Source organism: Schistocerca americana, chromosome 8, assembly GCF_021461395.2.
Source record: "Schistocerca americana isolate TAMUIC-IGC-003095 chromosome 8, iqSchAmer2.1, whole genome shotgun sequence".
NCBI classification, from domain to species: Eukaryota; Metazoa; Arthropoda; class Insecta; order Orthoptera; family Acrididae; genus Schistocerca; species Schistocerca americana.
Window position 1 is genome coordinate 446,229,078 of NC_060126.1, and position 21,276 is coordinate 446,250,353.

The 21,276-nt window shown below is 41.7% G+C and overlaps 1 protein-coding gene and 1 non-coding gene across 9 annotated transcripts in view; both read right to left on the minus strand.

Annotated features, from left to right (window-relative positions):
* Nucleotides 1-21,276, minus strand: part of LOC124544759 (eukaryotic translation initiation factor 4E transporter) — a 282,347-nt gene that overhangs the window by 74,295 nt on the left and 186,776 nt on the right. For all 8 annotated transcript variants that reach the window (XM_047123432.1, XM_047123429.1, XM_047123431.1 and 5 more), the window contains one exon: nt 7,022-7,292. In XM_047123432.1, coding sequence (XP_046979388.1) covers nt 7,022-7,292 — 271 coding nt within the window. The remainder of the gene's footprint in view (nt 1-7,021; nt 7,293-21,276) is intronic.
* Trnas-uga lies at nt 8,652-8,726 on the minus strand. Its single transcript has one exon. It is a non-coding gene; the product is annotated as a tRNA-Ser (tRNA).

Sequence of the window (21,276 nt, forward strand, 5' to 3'; positions counted from 1 at the left end):
GCGAACAGTACGGAAGGCAAACTACTCGCTGTTGAGGGGAATGTCGTTACACGTATTGCCAAACGCATTGAGGTTGACGGACATAATTTTGAACATTTATTGCATTAATGTGTATTTACAGGTAATCACACTGTAACAGCATGCGTTCTCAGAAATGAAAAGTTCACAAAGGTACATGTATCACATTAGAACAACCAAAATAAAATGTTCAAACGTACCTATGTTCATTATTTTAATTTAAAAATCTACCTGTTAACAACTGTTCATCTAGAATTGTGGGCCATATGTTTGTGACTATTACCGCGCTATCACAAAGCGAAAAAAGTGGTCCAACTAAAACATTCGTATTTTTTATGTTATACACAAATATGTAATAAAAAATGGGGGTTCCTATTTAAAAAAACACAGTTGATATCCGTTTGACCTATGTCAGCACCATCTAGCTGACCAACCATAGCGCCATCTGGTTTCCTCCTTCAAGCTAGACACGTTTCGTTCTTTGTAGTTTTTTCGTTTGATGCTTATTTTGCGAGATATTTGGTCCGGTCACGATCAATGGACCACCCTGTATATTGGATATAAACGAAGACATTTATAAGCATGCTGCTACCTTTTTTTCGTGTAACAGTGGAGTACTTATGGCCTGCCACAATCAATAGTAATCTGCCACTTTGACCTCCAATAACTCATGTACTACTTAAGTTACATTCCTGTAATACATACTAATTTAAGTTTACACTAATAGCTTTGTGAAAGTTATGTCCATCGACGAAATCAGATGAAACATTTAAATTTTGGAAATCTGATTACACAATCAGAATCATCGTGCAAATAATAGTAATGTACATGTTTCTTTTTGAGGTACCATGATTCATCTGGTTACTATTAATTTCTATATGAAGTGTGAAATGTCTGCACTTAAGGTTTCACAAAGTCTGTCATCTTTGGCACTCCCGGCATAGGCATCCCCTTCATTGACACAAAGCACCGTCCTCGTCACAGCGGAACTCCCAGCCACACAGTTGGACCGGCCATTGTGCGGCATCACACGGTTGCTAAACTAAGGTCCCGCGCCACATGGTCGCAGCTAGACTGCGGCTTTGACAAATGTCCTGTGCGGCCACGCCAACTTAGAATATTTTCAGGGTGCCACAATTCGCCTGTTACCTCACTATGCCAATCCGGAGCTGGCAATTACCAATCTCCTGCTGTGTGTCAAACACATGGGTGGCCATCAGGGAGGAGAAGAAAAGGAAGAATGGCCTCAAATGCTGCAGCGGAGGAAGGATGGGAGAGAGCGATGCAGGGAAAGAGCAGTACAAGAGAGAAGAGTCCTACAAGTAAACCAACACAGATGAGCTTCAAGAGCCCATGGAGGCACGAAACATCTTCCCAAGAGAGGGGAAAAGGACAAAAGAAGAGGAGAAGAGCGGGGCGCGGGGCGGGGGGCGGGGGGGGGGGAAGGGCGCGACACGACAACTTGAAGCAATATATTTTATTTAATACTTTGCTCCACACTTACTAAAGCTCGAGAGTTGCAGCATCAAACTGGTTACTCCATTCATAGTTCATTTGCATGCAGCACATTAAAAGTCCAAGAATGGTTACATGATCTCATTCTGACAATTAGAATGAACTAGACTCGAGCCTTTCAATAAGTAATGTTAGGCACAACTTTTACTCTCTTGCTTTTATCACTATCAATTAATTGAACTTCACATAATTTCAGAGAGAGAGAGAGAGAGAGAGAGAGAGAGAGAGAGAGAGAGAGAGGTGTAGCTGCAATTTCCCAATTTCCTCTGACCAACAGCATTACTATGGATGGTGTAACAGATTAATATTTTTACTGTACCATTTTTAATTTTAACTGGATATCTATTAACAGTGATAACTGAGGACCTTTACATTCTCCATTTTCTGCTCTTCCTAACTTACTACTTGCAGTATTCGGTAATAGTCCTATAATTATTGCTATGGCTATTGTCCTACAATATTTTGCTTTCCATTCCCACATGGCTACATTGTCCCAGCTGACGGGGATTGTGCTGGCACTGCAGCTCATCGCAGAGCAGGCAAGGAAAGAAAGGAGGCAGGGAGTGGGCAAGCACACAGGGTAGGAATGTGGATCCTCTGAACTCAATCTGATCACAGGCAGGACTTGTGCAGAGTGCACAATGATACGGGAGGGGGAAATTAAAACACAGGAAGATGTTGACTGCATGGAGGTGGACGTGAGTGCAGAATGAGAGGTTAGAGTCCTTGGGCAGGTGTGGGGTGGTGGATCTGGGGCAGGTGCTGGTGAAGATTTGAGGCATGGAGTAGTATAAGATTAAAGGAAGTTCTACATGAATAACTACGCAACTGTGGAGAACTCGTGCTAGAGGAAGGATATATGCAGCCAGAGTTGTTAAATTACCACTGAAATCAATCATTTTGCATTCAGTGGAGTGTTCCACCACTGGGTGGTCAATTCTGTGTCTTGTCCCCACATTCATTTCCACCTGTCTCCACCCTAACTTCATTCAGTGTACAATCACCGTCCTCTTCCTCTGCTACTCCACTGACCCCCCCCCCCCCCCCCTCCAAAGTATCTACAACTACACACCATTGTGCACTGCACAAAACTCAGCCACCTCCAGTCTCCTTCGGGTATCAAAACTATTTATACTAGCCTACACACCAATGTTGTTACTGCATTGCCAAGGAAAATAAAAACCACCTTGTGTCAACAATAAAATACATTATGTAATTGACAGCAGAATGCACTGATATTGTTAATTATGTAAAGTATTTTACTACTGAAAGCAGTGCAGCAAGATGGTTTTTATTATATTTGATGTCACCATAAGAAAATTGCCATTCACACTGTTTATGATACATGAAGATTATCAGATCACATAAGTCGGAAGTTAAAGATTTATTTGTCAGCTGCTTTTGGCATTTCTAAAATAGTACGTATCTCCCAAATAATTACAACCTGTGAGGCACCACATACAGAAAATATATCTGGAGGATTCCTCTGGGAGCTACAAATGTCCTCACTCTGTTTAAATCTTACCATGGAAAAAATCCAAGCTGGTATAGTGACAATATTATGAAAAGAATAGTTGCTACTCACAATATAGCAGGGATGCTGAGTCCGCAGCCAGACACTGTGCTTGCGGTGCACACATATATATATATATATATATATATATATATATATATATATATATATATATATATATATATATATATATATATATATATATATATATATATATATCTAAAAACAAAGATGATGTGACTTACCAAATGAAAGTGCTGGCAGGTCGACAGACACACAAACAAACACAAACATACACACAAAATTCAAGCTTTCGCAACAAACTGTTGCCTCATCAGGAAAGAGGGAAGGAGAGGGGAAGACGAAAGGAAGTGGGTTTTAAAGGAGAGGGTAAGGAGTCATTCCAATCCCGGGAGCGGAAAGACTTACCTTAGGGGGAAAAAAGGACAGGTATACACTCGCACACACGCACATATCCATCCACACATACAGACACAAATATGTCTGCTTGTGTCTGTATGTGTGGATGGATATGTGCGTGTGTGCGAGTGTATACCTGTCCTTTTTTCCCCCTAAGGTAAGTCTTTCCGCTCCCGGGATTGGAATGACTCCTTACCCTCTCCCTTAAAACCCATATCCTTTTGTCTTTCCTTCTCCTTCCCTCTTTCCTGACGAGGCAACCATTGGTTGCGAAAGCTAGAATTTTGTGTGTATGTTTGTGTTTGTTTGTGTGTCTATCGACCTGCCAGCGCTTTTGTTTGGTAAGTTTCATCATCTTTCTTTTTAGACATATATATATATATAAAAAACAAAGATGAGGTGACTTACCGAACGAAAGCGCAGGCAGGTCGATGGACACACAAACAAACACAAACACAAACATACACACAAAATTCAAGCTTTCACAACAAACTGTTGCCTCATCAGGAAAGAGGGAAGGAGAGGGGAAGACGAAAGGAAGTGGGTTTTAAGGGAGAGGGTAAGGAGTCATTCCAATCCCTGGAGCGGAAAGACTTACCTCAGGGGGAAAAAAGGACAGGTATACACTCGCACACACGCACATATCCATCCACACATACAGACACAAGCAGACATATTTAAAGACAAAGAGTTTGGGCAGAGATGTCAGTCGAGGCAGAAGTGTAGAGGCAAAGAAGTTGTTGAAAGACAGGTGAGGTATGAGTGGCGGCAACTTGAAATTAGCGGAGATTGAGGCCTGGCGGATGACGAGAAGAGAGGATATACTGAAGGGCAAGTTCCCATCTCCGGAGTTCGGATAGGTTGGTGTTGGTGGGAAGTATCCAGATAACCCGGACGGTGTAACACTGTGCCAAGATGTGCTGGCTGTGCACCAAGGCATGTTTAGCCACAGGGTGATCCTCATTACCAACAAACACTGTCTGCCTGTGTCCATTCATGCGAATGGACAGTTTGTTGCTGGTCATTCCCACATAGAATGCATCACAGTGTAGGCAGGTCAGTTGGTAAATCACGTGGGTGCTTTCACACGTGGCTCTGCCTCTGATTGTGTACACCTTCCGGGTTACAGGACTGGAGTAGGTGGTGGTGGTGGGAGGGTGCATGGGACAGGTTTTGCATCGGGGGCGGTTACAAGGATAGGAGCCAGAGGGTAGGGAAGGTGGTTTGGGGATTTCATAGGGATGAACTAACAGGTTACGAAGGTTAGGTGGACGGCGGAAAGACACTCTTGGCGGAGTGGGGAGGATTTCATGAAGGATGGATCTCATTTCAGGGCAGGATTTGAGGAAGTCGTATCCCTGCTGGAGAGCCACATTCAGAGTCTGATCCAGTCCCGGAAAGTATCCTGTCACAAGTGGGGCACTTTTGTGGTGGTTCTGTGGGAGGTTCTGGGTTTGAGGGGATGAGGAAGTGGCTCTGGTTATTTGCTTCTGTACCAGGTCGGGAGGGTAGTTGCAGGATGCGAAAGCTGTTGTCAGGTTGTTGGTGTAATGGTTCAGGGATTCGGGACTGGAGCAGATTCGTTTGCCACGAAGAATCCCTGAATCATTACACCAACAATCTGAAAACAGCTTTCGCATCCCGCAACTACCCTCCCGACCTGGTACAGAAGCAAATAACCAGAGCCACTTCCTCGTCCCCTCAAACCCAGAATCCCCCACAGAAGAACCACAAAAGAGCCCCACTTGTGACAGGATACTTTCCGGGACTGGACCAGACTCTGAATGTGGCTCTCCAGCAGGGATACGACTTCCTCAAATCCTGCCCTGAAATGAGATCCATCCTTCATGAAATCCTCCCCACTCCGCCAAGAGTGTCTTTCCGCCGTCCACCTAACCTTCGTAACCTGTTAGTTCATCCCTATGAAATCCCCAAACCACCTTCCCTACCCTCTGGCTCCTATCCTTGTAACCGCCCCCGATGCAAAACCTGTCCCATGCACCCTCCCACCACCACCTACTCCAGTCCTGTAACCCGGAAGGTGTACACGATCAGAGGCAGAGCCACGTGTGAAAGCACCCACGTGATTTACCAACTGACCTGCCTACACTGTGATGCATTCTATGTGGGAATGACCAGCAACAAACTGTCCATTCGCATGAATGGACACAGGCAGACAGTGTTTGTTGGTAATGAGTATCACCCTGTGGCTAAACATGCCTTGGTGCACAGCCAGCACATCTTGGCACAGTGTTACACCGTCCGGGTTATCTGGATACTTCCCACCAACACCAACCTATCCGAACTCCGGAGATGGGAACTTGCCCTTCAGTATATCCTCTCTTCTCGTCATCCGCCAGGCCTCAATCTCCGCTAATTTCAAGTTGCCGCCACTCATACCTCACCTGTCTTTCAACAACTTCTTTGCCTCTACACTTCTGCCTCGACTGACATCTCTGCCCAAACTCTTTGTCTTTAAATATGTCTGCTTGTGTCTGTATGTGTGGATGGATATGTGTGTGTGTGTGCGCGCGAGTGTATACCTGTCCTTTTTTCCCCCTAAGGTAAGTCTTTCCGCTCCCGGGATTGGAATGACTCCTTACCCTCTCCCTTAAAACCCACTTCCTTTCGTCTTCCCCTCTCCTTCCTTCTTTCCTGATGAGGCAACAGTTTGTTGCGAAAGCTTGAATTTTGTGTGTATGTTTGTGTGTGTATCGACCTGCCAGCACTTTTGTTCGGTAAGTCACCTCATCTTTGTTTTTATATATAATTTTTCCCATGTGGAATGTTTCCTTCCATTATATATATATATATATATATATATATATATATATATATATATATATATATATATATATATAATGGAAGGAAACATTCTGGGTTTGAGGGGACGAGGAAACATTTCCCCCTAAGGTAAGTCTTTCCGCTCCCGGGATTGGAATGACTCCTTACCCTCTCCCTTAAAACCCACTTCCTTTCGTCTTCCCCTCTCCTTCCCTCTTTCCTGATGAGGCAACAGTTTGTTGCGAAAGCTTGAATTTTGTGTGTGTGTTTGTGTTTGTTTGTGTGTCTATCGACCTGCCAGCGCTTTTGTTCGGTAAGTCACCTCATCTTTGTTTTTATATATATATATATATATATATATATATATATATATATATATATGTGTGTGTGTGTGTGTGTGTGTGTGTGTGTGTGTGTGTGTGTGTGTGTGTGTGTTGGCCTGTTTGGCCAGAAACTTCGACAGTCTTTTTGTTGTGCCTATCTGTGACTCACCATGTTTACATGCTTATCAATGGCGATGTCTGATCAAAAAAGTGAGATGTTATCTTTATCTCTTCCATTATTCATATTCCACTTTGAGTATTTCATTAGCGCACTTTTTTTTCTTTTACATTTCTGATATCAGTGGCACAGCAGAATGTGTGCTACAACCAATCACAGGTTTTTAGGATATTAATTACACATAGATGTTTTATACCACTTACAGACAAACAGTTGGTGACAAGGTTCACATCTTTTGATGAAAAAAACTGCAGAGAAACATGCACCAACCTTGTAATATTGCTTTGGCTTCAGGCCTCTGCAGAAGTTCATGGCTGGGCTGAGCATTATTCACCATAACTTGAAGCTCTGGAGGTAGAGGTGACAGTGAAGGAGGAACTGCGGGAAGTACCGGGTGTACAGGAGGCGGCACGGTGAAATGCCCCATGTGAGACGGCACAGCTTGCTGCTGTTGCTGCCTCTGTTGAGCCAACTGCACATGCTGATTTGCTGCTATCAGTTTTGACAGCATCTCTTGCTGCTGTTGCTGTTGACGCTGTTGCTGCAATGTGCATTCAATTTGTCAGTTTGGACTTACAATTTTAGTATGAAGGGAGTAGTTTATTTAGCTTATCACCGTCTAAACAACTCTTATCTTTAATTTACATGATGTTTACTACAGTTTCCCACCAACTGCACAGAAATAATACAGTTTCTAATCAGACAAAGGAACATGTTGGTTTTAGAAGCAGATATAACACAATTCCAGTGAAATTACAAAATGGAAAAAATGAGTAAAAAAAAAAAGTTAAAGGAAGGGAGCTGAAGCTATTGCCTGTTTGATGACGTTATGTTGTGGGGAACCAACAGCAAGGCTGTACAATAATAACTAGACATCTTAAATGAAACAGAGAAATATGGCATCTATGCACTGTGGAGAAATGCAGGACCACGCAGGGAACCAAGGGACATGAGGTTAAGGAAAAATTAACATTAAAGGACAGGATAATAGAAACTGTGGACAACTGTAAATATCCCAGTAGTGTAATACTGAAGAATCACAAGGATGGAGGTTGCTATCGGCAAAAGGGTACAATGAAATGATCCATCTTCTCAGTGTGTGGTGGGTTCAGTTTGGGGAAGAGTGGTACCAATGAGGTTTAAAGAAGCCCTGAGCATGATGTACTTTCGCCCACATTGACAGATCATCAGAGACCTTCACAATGACTAGAGGTGACTAGAATCCATGCCAGTGATATGAAATTCCTAAGTATTATATTATGGAAAACAAGGGGAGAAAGTGAGAAATGAAGATGGTAGGGAGGAAATTGGAGTAGAAAAGTTAGATAATAGAGTTGCAAAGAGCATGTTAACATAGTTTGGACACGTAAAGATCACACACACACCTCTTCATAAGGTTAATAAAATATTTCAAACAAAAACGAGTCCAACAAGAACATTCCACATTACCTAAACTGTTTTCTGTAGTCTCAATGTGAGTTCTCAGATACCTACACTGGAATATATAGGAAGGAATACATGTAAATGGCACATACATGAACCACACTGTGTTGCCATTGCACTGACTGTCTACAACAGAGAAAACTGTACACAATCAAAAGACAAACCCAACATAGCATATTTGAATAGAGGCTTAAAAATCAATTGCAGTAAGACAAAGAGTAACCGACATACTGAAAAAAATTGTATGAATTAAAAATGAAATCAAACAGTTTTTTTCTTCAAACAATGGAAAAATCCAGGATGGAATTTAACAACATTATGAGAAGGAAAGTTGCTTCTCACCGTACAGCAGAGATGCGCGCGCGCGCCGCCCCGCCGCTTACTGCTTACTGCATGAAAGGTGACCGAGTGTATTATCAAAACAGCGTTATGAATCTTCCTGGCAGATTAAAACTATGTGCCCGACCGAGACTCGAACTCGGGACCTTTGCCTTTCACGGGCAAGTGCTCTACCAACTGAGCTACCGAAGCACGACTCACGCCCGGTACTCACAGCTTTACTTCTGCCAGTACCTCGTCTCCTACCTTCCAAACTTTACAGAAGCTCTTCTGCGAAACTTGCAGAAGTAGTTTCGCAGAAGAGCTTCTGTAAAGTTTGGAAGGTAGGAGATGAGGTACTGGCAGAAGTAAAGCTGTGAGTACCGGGCGTGAGTCGTGCTTCGGTAGCTCAGTTGGTAGAGCACTTGCCCGCGAAAGGCAAAGGTCCCGAGTTCGAGTCTCGGTCGGGCACACAGTTTTAATCTGCCAGGAAGTTTCATATCAGCGCACACTCCGCTGCAGAGTGAAAATCTCATTCTGGAAGCGTTATGAATGATTGCCTATACCAGCAGAGGTTGGAACACCAGTGGAAATGAAACAGCATGCGTAACTCAGGCCCTGGGTGGAAAACCCCCACACAGGTATATTGGTCCTGCTTAACACAGTAAGTAACCCAAGACTGACGGTTAGGGCACCTGAGTGCCGAAGCAAAATACGGCAGCAGCTGGCCGTTACTGTAGCGAGGCCAGTAGGATAACCGGATACTACTTCGCAAACTCACAGTCTTGGACACAGCAGAGAGGAACAAGGGGTCGTTAACTCTGAAATCACGCAGAATGGGTTATTTCCAAGTATTTCACACTGAGAAGCATACCATTGTATGAATTCCTAATTAATGGGTTTAGGTATTTCCTCATGAACTTTCTGCACTGGACAACAAAAGACTAAAATATGGTTGGTCAGTGTTCGGAAGAATCTGTAGAGAGGGACAATATTCCATGGTTTCGAGAATATGATTTGCCTTCTGCTTTTAAGAAGTAGGGTAGCCAAGCTTTGCTGGGAAACCAGCGGTGGATGAAAGAGGTCTTCCGATTTTTGCACCCGTGTGTGACGGTCACTTCAGTATTGGCTTTGTTGCTACAGAGGGACTTGCTGTCTTTGCATCAGTACAGTGCCTAACCATTCTAACTGGAAAATCTCCTAAAAGCAAACTTATACGATTCTGGAACTCGCCTCCGTGTAGGGAGTTGTCGTAGAGTACGCAGTGTTCAGTGATTGAGAGCACTACTTCTGTCGATGCTCACATAGAGACATTATCTGAATTCTGTCCTTGTAGCTGGGAGTTAGTGTTTGTCTGTACAACACAGAGAGGAGAAGACAGTATTAGATTATACTAGTCACAGGACCACTTTCTGCCGTCATAGTGTTTGAACGAGTTGTTTTTATATTTTGTGGCTCGAATAATTCTGTCGTCACAGACGAGTATGAGAAGCATCACTGACGGACCAGACACAGTACATACGGTAATATTGCTAATTGCTTCAGCTTATTAGGGCTATAAAGCAAAACAGCTGAGATCACATAACTTATTTCCACTGAGGCTGCACACCACTGTAGATCATCTTTGAAACTAATGTCTTCTAGTGTTTGGTGCGTACGTGATGTCAGTCATCTCGCATTATTTATACTAGATAGCGTAACCATAAAAAGTGACAGATTTTGGCAACTTATCACTAATATTAATTTTGAAACTTATTTGTGTCTATGTGCACTAGACATTAATATACATACATTTGTAACATATGAAAGGGTTTTAATCTACAATAAATGTATAAGCAGAAACAGTATTTATGATTTTGTAGTTACTAGTTCCCTTTATCATTCATTTATGTTTATATTGTAATTTGTATGTTAAAGAACAAGGAGGAGGAGGTAGTATCACCATAAAGAGGTCCTAAGCTCTGCTTCAGGGGGTAGTCAGTCAGGGCCAAATCTTCATTTTCGCGTTCAGTATTTTCTATTGCGCACATTCATTTTACACCTGCCTGGAGTAGCATCTTGGATATGGCTTACCCTACCAGGATCCTACTTTGAGTCTCCTGATAGTAGCCATAAAGTGGTTTGAAACCTTTGAAATTTTCAGAAAAATTTTTCCCCATTTGTAATGTTTAGGTGTTATTGATAGTGATCACCAGCTTGCTTGTATAGTCTGCAGTGGTAAAGTCACGCGATAACATTAAAAGCATTATTTGTGTGTAGTATTTTATTTCTTTTCAGAGGCGTTACACTTCAGCCCTCTGGCAGCAATTTATTGATATTTGTGTTGTGTCATTTGTCATCTTATTTTGTTTGTATTGTAGTAACACTGCTCATTCACGATGTTGTCATTAGTTTGGCTTGTTTGCTGTTCATATTTTATGTTACATGCCCGTTACATAATGTGGGTAGTGTAAATTGTGTGTACTTTTAAGAGAGAACTTATCAGGGATCACTCCATGATAACTAGGGGGAACTCGACTAAAGCACAACAGATAGTCAAGAAAGTGTATGGGATGAGTTAGCTTTGTTAGCAGCACAAGGAACAGGTGAGGAGAATACCAATCCAAGAGAACTTTTTGAGGATGATAGACACAGTCAAGCCCGTGGTGGGCAATTTGATAGCGAAGATTAGGAACAGAGACACACTGAGGCAATCTTAAAGATACGGGACTATAATGTAGGGAGTCCAAGTGAATGCGTAACAACTAAGAATCGTGATAGCTTGCCGTCAGTGTGACTATCACGAGGCAGCATCTCAGGAGTGCATGGTAATTACTTTCTTGAATACCAAGAATGGAAAATGGTAGATCACCTAAGAGTAGAGGAAGTTACAATAGGAGAAAAGATTTAGATAACACAAGTGTGTTGGACATCCTTTTATACCTAAAAGCAATGTTGTTGTTGTTGTTGTTGTTGTTGTTGTTGTGGTCTTCAGTCCTGAGACTGGTTTGATGCAGCTCTCCATGCTACTCTATCCTGTGCAAGCTTTTTCATCTCCCAGTACCTACTGCAACCTACATACTTCTGAATCTGCTTAGTGTATTCATCTCTTGGTCTCCCTCTACGATTTTTACCCTCCACGCTGCCCTCCAATGCTAAATTTGTGATCCCTTGATGCCTTAGAACATGTCCTACCAACCGGTCCCTTCTTCTCGTCAAGTTGTGCCACAGACTTCTCTTCTCCCCAATCCTATTCAATACTTCCTCATTAGTTAAGTGATCTACCCATCTAATCTTCAGCATTCTTCTGTAGCACCACATTTCGAAAGCTTCTATTCTCTTCTTGTTCAAACTATTTATCGTCCATGTTTCACTTCCATACATGGCTACACTCCATACGAATACTTTCAGAAATGACTTCCTGCCACTTAAATCAGTACTGGATGTTAACAAATTTCTCTTCTTCAGAAACGTTTTCCTTGCCATTGCCAGCCTACATTTTATATCCTCTCTACTTCGACCATCGTCAGTTATTTTGCTCCCCAAATAGCAAAACTCCTTTACTACTTTAAGTGCCTCATTTCCTAATCTAATTCCCTCAGCATCACCCGACTTAACTCGACTACATTCCATTATCCTTGTTTTGCTTTTGTTGATGTTCATCTTATATCCTCCTTTCAAGACACAGTCCATTCCATTCAACTGTTCTTCCAAGTCCTTTGCTGTCTCTGACAGAATTACAATGTCATCTGTGAACCTCAAAGTTTTTATTTCTTCTCCATGAATTTTAATACCTACTCCGAATTTTTCTTTTGTTTCCTTCACTGCTTGCTCAATATACAGATTGAACAACATCGGGGAGAGGCTACAACCCTGTCTTACTACCTTCCCAACCACTGCTTCCCTTTCATGTCCCTCGACTCTTGTAACTGCCATCTGGTTTCTGTACAAATTGTAAATAGCCTTTCGCTCCCTGTATTTTACCCCTGCCACCTTCAGAATTTGAAAGAGAGTATTCCAGTCAACACTGTCAAAAGCTTTCTCTAAGTCTACAAATGCTAGAAACGTAGGTTTGCCTTTCCTTGATCTTTCTTCTAAGATAAGTCGTAAGGTCAGTATTGCCTCACATGTTCCAGTGTTTCTACGGAATCCAAACTGATCTTCCCCGAGGTTGGCTTCTACTAGTTTTTCCATTCGTCTGTAAAGAATTCGTGTTAACCTAAAAGCAATGGGAAGTAAAATTCAGCTCAGCTCAGAAATGGGGAATAAAATTCAAAACATTAGTGTCGAGATCCAGTCAATAAAAGATGCAAAGACGGAAGTGAAAAATGAGGTATTGACACGCCAAAGAAAACTAGAACGAGAGATTGCGGAGGTCAGAAGAGCTGCGAATGAGGCGAGATTACTAGCGAGGGGGTGCAAAGTGGATTGCTCTTGAAACATTAGCGAAGACAGAAAATATGATGAAGATAGGTAGAAGTGCATTGACGAAGTTACAGAGGTGCTTGAAGCAAGTAGAAATAACACAGCTGCAAAAAGACAGAAATTGCACGAAGTAAGGCATTGACCGAAGAGCTCTCAGTATTTAAACAAAACATAGAAACCGAAATTATGCGATTATCTCAGGAAGTCAGGTCGCAACCTAGTCAAAAATCACATCTCAGAAAATAAATAGTAGGCGATTTGGAAATAACAGAAACCGAAAGACTTCAAATTCAGCACAATCATGTCCAAGCCCAGACGATATTGGAATGTGCTCGAATGTAAGAGTTGCTCGCAAACTACAGACTGAAAGTTTATCTGCAGAGCAACAAAATATCGCTAGAGATATGGCGCATGCGTCTACACTGGGCACGACTGGGTCGCAAATTGCAAATACGGAGAACAGCAATGAGACATTTCATATGCATACTTGTCACCCAATAATGCGCACCATGGGACATTTTTCCAGTGATGAAAACATGACGGAGTAGAAGAGAGGATGCCCAAGGTAACAGTAGACAGGAAATGTTAGCACCAAGTGAGAATGTGGTAGGTCCAGCAGTAAGAAATTCTAATGAAATTTTGGATTTCAAGCATTTTATCTCTGTACGAAAATTCCAGCATTAAGAAGATGATGGTAATGTTTTACACCCAAAAACTTTCACTGGACAATTTGATTTATCATTACCTCTTCACTGGCCTCCGATGTACGAACTGGACTTCATATGTTCACGTATAGAGGGAACATCGGCCGAATGCATGCAGAACATTGCAAAAACAAGCACATCATATGAATAGTTTCGTTACGCATTTTTAAACAAATACTGGTACAAGGAGACACAAGACAGGATAAAACAAGAAATAATAATGAGCAGAGGCTTGGAGAGTTCAGGGTTCCGTAGTCTGGTGAAGTATTTCAGAAACTCGACCAAGAAAAATCAGTATTTGGATGACCCATGCACACCGGCTGAGATCATAAGATTGCGTTACATGAAGTTGCCAATTTCCTACCAGAAAATGCTCATCGGCCGACGTGGAAGTGATGAAGGATTCAAGGGTACCCTAAGAGTTGGAGTTCGCTTTCAATGAGCATCAGGCACGAGAAAAACGTAGGCAGAGAGAGAGGGCAAAGTGAAAGAAGCGAGAACAGAGGAAATAATAGAGGCTATAATTGGCAAAACAATGTAAATTGGCCACCTCACCAAAACATGGACCATAGGTATCTTAGTGGGAACAACATACAGTGGAAGAACTATGGCACGGAATATAGGCAACAAAATGAACGAAGGTGGGAGCCACAAAGTAATGGCGTATCATGGGGTGACAATAGATAAACTTGCGAACAGTTTGATCAAGGATAGGGTGGAATGAATAATAACAGGAATCGGGAACAATCAATCAAAATTAGACCACCTAACCCTGGGAGAGTATGACAAAATGAAGTAGACTGTACATTGACTAGTCCAGACTATGGGCACTAGTGAAAATGCGCTTGTAAACGATCTCGCAAGCAATAACATAATTATAGAATGAGCACATGAGGGAGATATTACATGATAAAAATGAAACATTACCTAAACAGGAAACCTATCTGGTGGTAAAAGTACAAATTGGAGGAATTATGGGTACTGCTGAAATAGTGCTAGGAAACACTCAGCTATTTCCGATAGACTGTTCACTAAATGCATGGATTCAGTTAATCCACCGATGCTTCCAATGCAAAAACAATGGTATGAGGTGCGTTAGTTGGAAAGGGTACAGAAATAGAATGTCAAGGGCACCAGATGACTGCAAATCTGTTCATAATACAGAAACTAACAGTGATATAACAATCGGTGTAGATTTTCTTTTAGTGCAGAAAGCTATCATTGATCTAGGAAGAGGTGAGTTAATGTTAGGGAGAGAATAAAAATAAAAATCAGATTTGATGAGAAGGCAATAAAAGCTAAAATACCAGTGGGCTGCTTACAACTTCAATTCACAGACAAACATACAGTTCAGAGGGAGGAGTGTAGAAAAAAATAATGAGAATGGAGCAGATTTCAAGTCATAACATGAGCAGATTAATGAAATTAACAGTAAGATTAATTCGAAACTTGAGAATCTGGAAAACAGATATATGAACAGACAAGGGTTGGAGTTTGCACTCAAAAATAATGCAGTGATCATCTTACCGAAAACTGGATGCATTAAGGGGTATCAATATAAATTTGAGGTAAAGAAACAGACCATTTCGGGTATCTCCTTATGCCATCCTATGGTCATACCAGGAAAGGGTTCTAGGTGAACTACGAAGAATGGAGGACAAAGGTGTAACTGAGGGAGCGAGATCTGAGTATACTAGTCTACTACGCATAGTAGACAAAAGGACAGTGGAATTCGGCTGGTGTTAGACTCTCACCAAATAAATAACATTATTGTGCCAGTGACGGATTGCCCTGAAAGGCTTGAGGAGCACCCTCAAAGATTTCATGGGGTTTTGGTGTTTCCCTTACTTGATTTGTGATCGAGCTTTTGGCAGATAGAGCTCGATCCTGAGTGCCGAAAACACACGGCATTTATTGCCTTCGGAAGGTGTTTTCAGTACAAAAGGCTCCCTTTTGGATTACCTGTATCTTCAGCTGCATTTATCAGGGGTCTTAGCAAAGTATTGAGTGAAGAGTTAAAAGAGAAGATCATGTGTTATGTAGACGATATATTGATAGCAAAAAATACCTGGGAGAAACAAACTCTTAGAGGAAGTGTTAGGTAGTTTGAAAAGGTATGGGGTGCATGCAAATATTGGCAAGTCTTTTTGGTAGCAGTAGGATTAGCTTTCTGGGACACGTAGTAACAGGAGAAGGGATTAGTCCAGACCCAGGGAGGATGGCAGAAAACAACTGAGAGGGTCTCTAGGGACAATAAATTTCTATAAAAAGTTTATATATGTGGAAAAATTACTTAGTCCCTGACTCTGCCAATTGACAGGAAAAAGGAACACCCTTGGTGTGGGATGAGTGTGCAGAACGAGAATTCAGTAATTTGAAGGCGGCACTCATCAAAGGGAAAAGGAAGGGTACTCGTATAAATACAGACGGAGCGCCTGACTCATAGCAATGGCTACCGGGTAAAGCTTAACTGCTAAGCTTACGACTAACCAAACTACTGTCGCTGTATCGTCACTCACTCGACGTGAATTGTGTCTAATATTACAATGGACCAACTTTGTTTCGATTTGGAGGTGCGGCCTAAAACTTTTCTCTCCCCCTGAATTTCGAGTCGCAAATTTCAGGTGCGGCTTAGATTCGGGAATTTTTTTTCCCTTTATTTTGAGGCTCATTTTTCAGGTGCGGCTTAGATTCGAGTAAATATGGTAAGTTATGTACATTTAGGTCCACGAAAATGTTTTCTGAAAATGAGGAGTGTGTGCTAGTTTAAAAACACGGAGAAACGTATAAGGAAAGTACCAGCCATCTGTAAAAACTGCCAAAAGGCAAAATCCACAACTGTAGGAACCCAGCCTCCTTTATACCCAATTATTCCTGAGAAACTAAGGCACATGGCAGCGACAGATTTAATGGAACCATACTCAATGTACCGAGAGGCCATCAGTGTATATTGGTAGTACTGGAGCCAACATCCAAATATGTGACACTGACACCACTATAAAGGGCGGCTGGTCCAACTGAGTAGAGCCTTGTGCACAGAATTCATAAACCAAGTGGAAACTGTAATTTGTATTATCTCAGATAATGGACCTCAATATAAATCTGAGGTAGGGAAAAGAAGGTATAAAATAAAGCCCATATTTATTAGTAGACTTCATCCAAGTTTGAACCCTGTGGAGAGAATAATGAAAGATTTGGATAATTTATGTAGACTATACTGTGGAAAGAATCATGCTAGCTGGGATGTATTTCTTAAAGATTTTCAGGATGTGATAAATGAGCTCCGCCACAGTACCACATTGATGCCATCTATGATGGTTCTGAAGAATAGGGACCCTCCAAATAAAATTCGAGGACAGATCGATTTTCCACAAAGGACACGCTGACAAGATAAAGTCATAGTGGAGGAGGCTTTGAGTAATATTTGGGCCGCTGGAGAGAAGCGCAAGATATGCACAGACCAAAAGGCGCATGTAAGGGAATTTGTAGTTGGACAAAAAGACTTGGTTAAGTCTTATAGGTTGTCCAATAAGCAAATGAAGCTATGTCAAAAGTTCAAGAGATACAGTGGCCCGGTACATATAAGAAGACTAGTGCATGCAAATGCGGTTGAAATTGAGCCTGTGACATCAGGAAAATCTTTGAAACTATCATGTGAGCCATCTCAAGCCATTTATAGAGTAAGTAGGAAGAGTTAAAGAGAGCTTGTATGGCGAAAGTGAAGTATATTGTATATAGTTGGCAATTAGGTTATTGCGCTGAAGGGATATGTAGATGTGCTATCATAACGTTAAAAGAGGTACTACAGTGCACAGAAGCGTAGAATGTCCAGAGAGAGAAGATTAGGGTAGGTTTTTTGTGTAGGCTATAGCTATGAGCACAGCAAGCTGAGTGTACAATTTAAAGGGTGTCTGGAGTTTTATGATGTGCTATCTGTCCATGAAGGACTAAAGTAAAAATGGTAACTGTGTGGTACTGCAAAAAATAAATAAATAATTGTAAAGATGTGTGAATAGGTAAGTTTGTTACCCAACTGATGTGGAACGTATTAGCAGAGAACATCAGCATTTTGAAAATATTTTAGAACTACTTCATGAAATGAGTGTATTTTTCATGTTTAGCAGTGGAATCACAAATGAGTGACTCGCTAGTAGCGTTTTGCGGTGACTCACAGTTGTGTCGTCCAAATATTATTTGTCTCCATTCAGAGAAACGAGAGTTCACTAGGTGACCTGCTCCAGGTGGCTACGCGAGAGCGCACCGTTATTTGTATATGGAAGTGTTGTATTTATGCTGTTCAGAGACACAGAAGAATTGTGTACATGATGGCCAGTTCTGCCGAATACCATGTAAGCACACCAAAATGATGCTCGAGTGTCAGTATCATGAAATGGATGTGGTCGGTTGGTTGGTTGGTTGGTTGTTTTGAGGAAGGAGACCAGACAGCGTGGTCATCGGTCTCATCGGATTAGGGAAGGATGGCGAAGGAAGTCGGCCGTGCCCTTTCAGAGGAACCATCCTGGCATTTGCCTGGAGTGATTTAGGGAAATCACGGAAAACCTAAATCAGGATGGCCGGACGCGGGATTGAACCGTCGTCCTCCCGAATGCGAAATGGATGTGTAATAAGGGGATATCAACATGTAAAAATTAATAATGGAAAGTACAAAATTCTATACGTTCAAAGCACATGACATCGTGTTGATGATCAGCGATTTTATAAAATGTACTAAAATCTTTATATTTTCAGGTACCACTAATAAAATAGAATGTAACTTTAGTAACATAAAAGGAAGAGTTAACGGCAGATAAATGTAATAGCAGCAGCTCCGGAGAAAGGACAGTGACAGAGAAGGTTATTACTGAGTAAAAACATGAAATAAGGTATGTGAGTGTGATTAAAGAAGCTATCAGTAATTTTGTACTGAACTCGCTATGTTGTTTGCGATTGTCAACAGGAAGAAAGTCTAAGCATGAAATGAAGAAGAGGTCCGCCTATTCATTTATTTGTATGTGTTTGTGCAGACATGCACTTTCTTGTTCACAGATATTCACAACGAAACCAAGAGCCACGAGATTGGACGATCTTATGATACCCAACGACAGTTTAGTACTTTGAATACGGTTTTAGTTAAATTAGTATAAATGTTCTACTGGCCAGTAGTTTAACAAATAGTATTTGCAATTAACATTGGGATGTGGTGATCATAATTCTACTGCTGTGTGTATTTTTTTTGTAGATATACAGGTGCCAACAGATATCTAATAATTAAATTACATAGGTTGAGGAAGATGTTCTTTCATAATTAACATTACTTTGTACATGAAATTCTGATCCGAATAAGAAGAGTAAATAAGTGAGTGTCTTGGCTGATTGTACAGCTAGAACAATATATATATATTAGAGGGAAACATTCCACGTGGGAAAAATTATATACAAAAACAAAGATGAGGTGACTTACCGAACGAAAGCGCTGGCAGGTCGATAGACACACAAACATACACACACACAAAATTCAAGCTTCCGCAACAAACTGTTGCCTTATCAGGAAAGAGGGAAGGAGAGGGGAAGACGAAAGGAAGTGGGTTTTAAGGGAGAGGGTAAGGAGTCATTCCAATCCCGGGAGCGGAAAGACTTACCTTAGGGGGAAAAAAGGACAGGTATACACTCGCACACACGTACATATCCATCCACACATACAGACACAAATATGTCTGCTTGTGTCTGTATGTGTGGATGGATATGTGCGTGTGTGTGCGAGTGTATACCTGTCCTTTTTTTCCCCCTAAGGTAAGTCTTTCCGCTCCCGGGATTGGAATGACTCCTTACCCTCTCCCTTAAAACCCACTTCCTTTCGTCTTCCCCTCTCCTTCCCTCTTTCCTGATAAGGCAACAGTTTGTTGCGGAAGCTTGAATTTTGTGTGTGTGTTTGTTTGTGTGTCTATCGACCTGCCAGCGCTTTCGTTCGGTAAGTCACCTCATCTTTGTTTTTATATATAATTTTTCCCACGTGGAATGTTTCCCTGTACAATCAGCCAAGACACTCACTTATTTACTCCTCTTATTCGGATCAGAATTTCATGTACAAAGTAATGTTAATTATGAAAGAGCATATTCCTCAACCTAGTACCACTGAGGACACCTAGGACATTGAGGGACAGCGTACAGCAGGCTACCAGGTAAGACATGTGGGACGACCAAGGAAGTTTCCTACTGAGCATGAGCCCCAGGAATTCTATAATTTCTAAAAACAGCAGGCCAACAGGCCCAACATATAAAGATGGTGGAAGAAACTAATTGCGCCACCAGAAATTCATACAAAGAGCTTTGTCAGTGGAAAAGTGAAAGCCACTGTCGATGCTTCCTGAGTAGAGACGATCGGGACATCACCGAAGACGCCACTCAATGAGACAGGTCCATGGAGAACTGCAACAGACGGCAAAATCGTCAACGAAAATGAAGCTGGATATGCCCTGCCGGAGACAGGCCATTACAGGATTAATAGCAACACCAAATTGGATGACTCACGACGGAACCCTGAGGCACTCAGTTTTCCTGGATAAAGGTGTCAGACACCGCAAAACCCACACATAAATTGCAAACTTTGTCTTTTAAAAATACCTGAAGAAAACAGGGCAGGCGGCCATGGAAACCCCATGTGCAGAGAGTGCAGAGGATACCAGCCCTCCACCAGATGTCTTAGGCTTTCTCGAAATCGAAGAACACAGCCACAGTCTGGTATTTCAACAGAAAACCATTTATGACGTAGGTGGACAAAGTGATAAGACAGTCAACTGCAGAATGGCACCCTCTAAATACACACTGTGCAGTGGTTAGTAAATTGCAAGAGACTAGCCACCATACCAGCCGGGCATGAATCATACGCATCACCCTACAAACACAGTGGTGAGAGAAATGGGGTGGTAGCTACAAGGAAGGTGTTTGTCCTTATCGGGCTTAGGTATGCATATACAGTAGCTTCTCACTTTCAGGCAAGTGCTCCACCGACAGCTACTGAAGCACTACTCATGACCAAGCCCCACAGCTTCAATTCTGCCAGTACCTAGTCTCCTACCTTCCAAACTTCGCAGAAAATCTTCTGCGAACTTTGCAGAACTGACAGAAGTCCTGGGTATGAGTCTTGGTCTGACACACAGTTTTAAACTGCCAGGGAGTTTGATATTAGTGCACACACTGCTGCGGAGTTAAAATTTCATTCGGGGGGTAAATGTAGCTATAGCACAGATCATAATTCATAGAAAAGTTTAGAGGTGGTCTTTATCCAGCAGTAGATGTAGAATGACTGACTAGAAATTTCTTCACTGATCACTTGAAAACAATGGAAGAAGAAAAAGAAAAAACTTTCTAACACAATGTATAGAAAACTAGAAATCAGAAATTAGATATCATTAATGTGAGCAAAAGTTACATGTGTGAAAGTAAACTCTTAAGACAATTCATAGCTACAATACACAGGAATCACTGTACAGGCGTGAAATTACATTCATAAGCCATTAAAGACATTTTGATGCATCAACAGTGTGTGTTCTAGTATCATCCCACACAAAGTAACAGTAGATCTTTTCATTAGTTGTTCATTCTCTGAATGAAAGGTTTTACTATTTTGTTCACTTAGATCTCAGAAGTTGTTTGGTT